The sequence below is a fragment of the Palaemon carinicauda genome, chromosome 26, assembly GCF_036898095.1.
Source record: "Palaemon carinicauda isolate YSFRI2023 chromosome 26, ASM3689809v2, whole genome shotgun sequence".
In the NCBI taxonomy this organism is placed as follows: Eukaryota; Metazoa; Arthropoda; class Malacostraca; order Decapoda; family Palaemonidae; genus Palaemon; species Palaemon carinicauda.
Genome location: NC_090750.1, coordinates 78689167 through 78696666, shown reverse-complemented (window position 1 = coordinate 78696666; position 7500 = coordinate 78689167). Strand labels below are relative to the sequence as shown.

The 7500-nt window shown below is 29.7% G+C and overlaps 2 protein-coding genes across 2 annotated transcripts in view; one reads left to right on the top strand and one right to left on the bottom strand.

Moving 5' to 3' along the window:
• The window catches only part of LOC137620247 (uncharacterized), a 28281-nt gene extending 25833 nt beyond the window's left edge, over positions 1-2448 (top strand). The window contains exon 3 of the mRNA XM_068350486.1: positions 2197-2448. Coding sequence (XP_068206587.1) covers positions 2197-2375 — 179 coding nt within the window. The 3' untranslated portion in view covers positions 2376-2448. The remainder of the gene's footprint in view (positions 1-2196) is intronic.
• Positions 1-7500, bottom strand: part of 5PtaseI (inositol polyphosphate-5-phosphatase A) — a 297544-nt gene that overhangs the window by 105047 nt on the left and 184997 nt on the right. The window lies entirely within an intron of this gene.

The window sequence follows — 7500 nt, the reverse complement described above, 5'->3', positions numbered from 1 at the left end:
CTGTTTAGTGACTCATGGTAGGAATTGCAAAATATGATAGATTTGAATACAGAAAGCAGAGATGTAGGACTGAAAATTAATATGAGTAAAACTAAGATATTGTTCAATGACAATGAAGAAACAACAAATACTGGTTATGGACGAACTTCTAGAGATTGTTAATGAATATACGTACTTAAGGCAGACGGTAACTATTCCCCATTGACCGAAATTAAGAGGAGGATAAGCATGGGATGGACAGCATTTCGTAAAAATCTGCACCATCTATTATTAAATCCATTTTTAAGCCATATTCTCCCGTTGCTTTGCCTCTTTTCACGTATTTTAATGTTTCTTTCTCTCCTGTTAAGTTTGGTACCGGCTCAGGTTTTTCATTATTCCATTGTCAAAGTTATTTCGTATAGCACTAATATATATAGATATATATATATATACATATATATTCATATATATACATATATATATACATATACATATACTGTATATATATAATATATATATATATATGTGTGTGTGTGTTTGTATGTGTGTGTGTCTTACACGACATTACCCACAACCGCACATAGGCATTAATCTTTAAATAAGAAATACATTTCTAACTTTTCTTGGAATCAACTGTTATATTCTTTAATCCCAGGTTTTTGTTAATCAGAGATTTCTTTATTAATGTTAATTCGATATAACTCAAGGACCAGATTTCTATTGGAAGTTTTATTGTTAATTGTGGAATATTTGTAGACTAATAGAAATGCAGTTGTTGACATTCATCTCTTAATCATCATAACTTTCAAATTGTTTTTTTAGACTCCATCTATCTACATTTTAATACAATGAGATTCTTATGATTATTCAAAAGAATAATTTTTTCATCTTTTTCGTACCTATTGAAATTTCTATGAAATTTTTTTTACAGGGAATGGGTGCGTCTTACTTAAAAATATATAAGAATTTTACTTTAGGTTGTATATTTATCTAAAATGTTATCAAGATGTTAATGCTATCGAATAGTTATTACCGTAAAAAATAAAAATATTATCATCAATGTTTTTTTTCATATCTGTTTAAAATGCTATTCACATTCAGATGCCAAACCTTGTTCATGACTGATTATAAAAACATGAAAAAATAATGTTTGCATGATTTTACATATCAATCTAAAATGTACGAACTTTACAATACAGTTAAATTTTTTTTTAATGCTAGTTGTTTACGAATGTTTAAAATATAGTTTTAATCCCTCTGAAATGCACTAACAATACAATTGAAAAATTTTAACGCCAGGTGTTTATGAATGTTTTAAAAATGCTTTCAATCTCTCTTAAGTGAGCTAAAAATAAAGTTTAAAAAATTTTAATACCAGGTGTTTATGACTAGAAATGTTATCAATCTCTCGTAAACGTGCTAACAATAGTTAAAAACATTTTAACGTCAGATGTTTATGACTGTTTAAAAAAATTATTCATTCTCTTAAATGTGATAACAATAGTTAAAAAACATTTTAATGTCAGGTGTTTATGACTGTTTAAAAATTATTCATTCTCTTAAATGTGATAACAATAGTTAAAAAACATTTTAATGTCAGGTGTTTGGCACTGTTTGAAGATGTTTCCATTATCTTAAATGTGCTAACAATAGTTAAAAACATTTAAATACCAGATCTTTATGACTGTTTAAAATATTTTCATTCTCTTAAATGTGCTAACAATAGTTAAAATAATTTTAATGCCATATGTGTATAACTGTTTAAAATATTCTATTCTTTTAAATGTGATAACAATAGTTAAAAACATTTTAATTCCAGAGGTTTATGACAGTTTAAAAATATGTTTTAATGTTTTAATTGTCTAAAATATGCTAACAATAGTTAAAAAAATTTAATGCCAGGTATCTATGACTGCTTAAAATATGTTTTCATTCTCTTGAATGTGCTAACAATGGTTAAAAACATGTTAATGCTAGATGTTTACGACTGTTAAAAATTTTCTTAAATGTTTTCCTTCTCTAAAATATGCTAACAATAGTTAAAAAAAAACATTTTAATGCCAAGAGTTTATGACTGTTTAAAATATTTTCCATTCTCTCTCAAATGTGCTAAGAATAGTTGAAAGCATTTTAATGCCAGGTGTTTATGACTGAATGTTTTCATTCTCCCTAAACCTAAGGCAACATTTTTTTACCTTTTTATTTACCTTGCAGTTAAGAACCACGGGAAGATGGACTTCAAGCGTGCCGTGCAGGACGGACAGAAGGGCACTTTGTTCGTGCACGAGGCCTATTGCAACTGTCCCTTGCTCCTGGCTCCCGTCTGTATACTCGAGACAGACTTGAACAGGGCAGAGTTTTTGCGTAATTTGGCTAATTGGTTTAAATCGTGATTGATTTATATCGTTAGGTTTGATACATCAATTGATAGTAGTGTATGTTTTTTCTTCTATTTTTTTATATACAAACCCATATATATATATATATATATATAGATGCATGTATATAATTTATGTATGTGTATGTATATATATATGTATATATACAGTATTTATATATATATATATATATATATACAGTATATATATATATATAAATTATATATATATATATATATATACAGTATATATACATAAATTATATATATATATATATATATATATACAAATTATTTACATAGTATGTATATGTATGTCTATCACCTATGTATGTCTCTATCTATCAATACACACACAAATATACATATATATGTGTATGTGTATCACTATCTATCTCTATCTTTCAATCAATCAATAAATCACTTCACACACATATAAATATATATATATATATATATATATATATATATATACATACATACGTGCACGCAATATCCACATCCCTTCTGCTTAATAATCAGGTTGTTCCAGCAAGATAGGTTGAAAAAATGTCACATTATATTTATAATGATCCTTAATTTTAGTGCGAAGAGATTCCAATTAGGTATCCAATGACGTCACTTATTTACATCCACGTGAAAGAAGTGTTTAATTCAAATGCCACATTTCTCTTTAGATTTGATATTAATATGAATATTAACCTTTAAAAGCTTCTCATTTTTTTCAAGTTAACCTGGAACACGAGCGATAATTTCATCATGCCGACGTCATCAGTCAATTAAAAAAAAATATGAAAAATCGCCGGAAAAATATTACGATTCTTTTCCCTCCTGAACTACAAGCTTGTGGCATCATTAATTAAAACAATAAAAGAAAAACTTTTAAAGATGTCCTGCCGTATTTTCGTTTGATCAGCCAAATTGGGTTGGCCATCTGGTAATTAATTTATTGGGCCATAAATGGTAATTAGTTTTTTTCTTTTTAAAGCCTCAAAGCACAATGGTTCTCTGGTAAATTTTGCCTCGGTATATAAAATGTTTGCAGTTTTAGGTAATGTTTTTTTTTTTTTTTTTGCTAATGGATGGTGTCACAAATTCACTTGTAATATAAATCCGATGTTGTGTTGAAAGCTTTTTATTTTGATTGATTGATTTAAAGTTTTCTGGCATCCTGACATCTTTTTTTTTTTTTTTTTTATTTTGACTTGGGCAGGAGACATTATAGCAGTTATTGCATTATTAATAATATCGTTTGTGATTTTAATGTTGTTAGAATTCTTATCATTATTCTACTGTATTTGTTGAACGAGCGTATTTTACACATAGTATTTTTACAATGATTTTTGCCAGTGTCATTCATGGGTATTTAAGATAATTATAGCAGTTATTGCATTGCTATCAATATCGTTTGTGATTTTATTGTTGTCAAAATTATTATCATTATTCTATTTGTCGAACGAGCGTATTTTGCACTTAGTATTTTTATAATGATTTTTGCCAGCGTCATTTTTGGATATTTTAAGATAAAGAAAATATGGGTATCAATCTTCTGTCAAAGATATCTTAAAAACTTATAAAAGAGAAATGTGGTTTCAATTTGTAATTTAGGAAATTAGAAATGCAATAAAAGTTATGTATTTTGTAATTCATTTTCTCTGTTAATTTAGATGCTTGTATGTTTTGCATGTTCCTGTGGTCTTATTTCGTAACTGATAGAGATACGACAATATAAAATACTTAGTTTTGATTTTAGATATTTTTGTATGTGATAGTTTTGTATCAGTCTGTGTTATTTTTTACTGGTGCTTTTAATAAAAGACATTAGCCTTGAAACATGGTACAAATATATGGTGTTTCACTGCATTTCTAAACAATTTACTAATTTATATATAAAATTTATATATATATATATATATATATATATATATATATATTGAGAGAGAGAGAGAGAGAGAGAGAGAGAGAGAGAGAGAGAGAGAGCTCTAGTTCTCAAATCTTGTCTTAACTCCTTCCGAGAGAGAGAGAGAGAGAGAGAGAGAGAGAGAGAGAGAGAGAGAGTTCTCGAATCTTGTCTTAACTCCTCTCTAACAGTTTTAATTCATTTCTTATCTCCCTTTCTTACAATTTTTACGATCTCTCATCTGCCTTTAATCTAACTTTTTTTTTTTTTTTTTTTTTTACATAACATGAAATTTCCCTACTTTTTGACACTACAGTACTCACACCTCTCAAATCTCAGAAATTCTTACAGATCTCATCTTTTTTTTTCTTGAAACTTAGACTTTTCTTTAAAAATTCTTACATATTTCCTAGTATATAAACAAAGGGTAAATTTAGCATATCAATATATATGATAATGAAAAATGCATTCACTAAATATCAATTTTCCATTAACGAGTGTCCTAACACTTTCCCCCCTTCCCATGTTATATTTCCATTAAAAATTTCTCACATCATCACCTTTCCCTTAAGAATAATAAAGTCTTTGTTGCTTTCCATTATAAATTATCCCACTAGAATGCCCTTCTTTTGAAGATATATTCCGTTGTTTATCTATTAAATTTGGTTTCATAACGTTTTAGCCTTAACAAATTGATACACTATGTTGTTTTTTTCTACTAAAAATTTATAAATAAAGTACGTTGTTCTATATAAATGTTCTACTACATTGTTCTGCACTTTAAATTAATATTCAAAGTTGCTTATCCCTATAATTGTTTCACGCCATCTTTCTTCCCTTGAAAAATTTGTATAAAGTTGTTTCTTCCATAACATTGTTCTAAATTATCGTTCTTCTCTTAAAATCCGTTCCTAAAACAGCTTGATTAATAAAAATGTTCTCATTACATTAAAATTCCCATTAAAATTGATACACAAAAATATGTTTTCCATGAAAATTATCTTTACGCCGTCCTTCCTTTAAAACCTAATATAAAAAGTTAATTGTCCTGTAAAATGTGTTCTATTAGGTTGTACTTCCCTAAATAATTTTCCTGTACAGGATAATACTGCCAGTGAACCTCAAGCGGTCCACTGTATGCAATTATTTAATGTTCGGAAACCCATAGGCTCCTGTTTATTTTCACTTTTGAACACTCTATTGTAACCCCGTCTTTGCTGCTTCCATTCTTCCCTTTTATTGCCTAACCCCTTGGAGGCTTTACCTCAGTGTATATAATTTTCTCCCAGTTTCACCTGACCGCCGAATGGCCTCCAAGGACCCTGTGCTCAGATTCATAAATCCATTAATTTATTCGTCCCAAGAAATGGATGCAACCCGTTTTTTTTTTTTTTTTTTTTTTTTTTTGCACAATATTTAACTTGCTGACCATCACATAGTGATGTCTTACATTGTTTTCCCCCCATTAGGAATAATACATTACATTGGCCTTCCCTTAAAAATTTATACATTATGCTATTCCCGACGCTCCCCCCACCCCACAAAATCGATATAATAGATTATCATTCCCCTCGAAAACAAATACACGATCGTACATAGTTTATTATAGAACACTCTCCTTTATATACAAAAGCTCAAGGCAACAAGAAATTTCATGTTCAAAATCGACACCGTTACCGGTGAGAAAAACAGACATGTTTATTCAGGCTCTTTTTAGTGCGAGGGAAGAGCGAAGATACAAGAATAATATATACGTACACAAAATGAACTATGTACGATCGTGTGACACACGGTTGGTACAATGTTATCCTTCCCTTACGAAAATTAAACTCCTGACCATTTCATAGAATGTAATACCCTATGAATAACAAATAAAGTTGAACCAATTGACCAGACAAGCCTACTATGCCCTCTTGAACCCTTTAACCAGGCAAACCTGTCACATACCTTCAAGTCATTGAAGACTATTAAGACCTTTTGAACAGTTTAACACTTCTTACCAACTTGAACCTTTTAACCAGTTAAACCTCTTTTACCCTCTTGAACCTTTTGGGCAGTTAAACACCCCTAACCCTCTTGGACCTTTTGATCGATTTAACATCCTTTACTCTACTGAACCCGTTTAGTTAAAAATTCCCTACCGTCTTGAACCTTTTGACCAGTTAAATATCTCTTACTCTCTTGAACCTTTTGACTATAGTCCTTTTTTTTAGCGAGGCAGATTTGCACCGACTCGCAGCTGTGCCCTTTTAGCTCGGAAAAGTTTCCTGATCGCTGATTGGTTGGACAAGATCATTCTAACCAATCAGCGATCAGGAAACTTTTTCGAGCTAAAAGGGCACCGCTGCGAGTCGTTGCAACGCTGCCTCGCTAAAAAAAAAATGACTAAAGTTAAATATCTCTTACCCTCTTGAACCTTTTGACTAATCAAACATCCCTTACCCTCTTGAACCTTTGTCCCAGTTAAACATCCCTTAATCTCTTCAACCTTTTGACCCAGCAAATCTCCCACATCCTTTTGAACCTTTTCATCAGTTAAACATCAATCATCCTCTTGTAATATGTTGGCAGCTAAAACTGCTTCACTTTCTTGAACCTTATGAGAGTTGAACCTTTGGATCAGTTAAAATTCAACACTCTTTTGAACTTAAGATCACTTAAACTTCCACACATTCTTGAAATTTTTAATCAATTGAACCTACCACACCCAACATCTTGAACCTTTTGAACACCTAAAAATTGAAAAAAAAATAGAATGAATATATAATTACATACTGCCCTCCCCATCATTAAAAATCAAAATCATTAAAAATCAAAAGTGAACTATGCTTCACGACAGAAAGCAAATGAAGGTCGTTGGCAAAATTAATGTTGAGAGAACCAAATTGTAAAGGTGGTTCAAGAATATAGATCAAAATTTTGACGTAATATTTTTTATGCCAATTATTTTTACATCAATATTTTTTTTTTTTAACATCATCTTATATGAGGTCTTCAATATGCGCCCACGATATTTTTTTTTTCTTTTTGTAATGAAAAAATATTTTTTTCACCCATAATTTTTTTTTACATCACCATATCACAGAGGTCTTCAATGTGCACCCTACATAATTTGTTTTGTAATTATAAAATATCTTTTACATCATTAAATTTGTTTTCACATCACCATTTCATGGGAGGCCTTCAATATGCGACCTAAATAATTTTTTTTTTTTTGTAATGAAACATTTTTTTTAACATC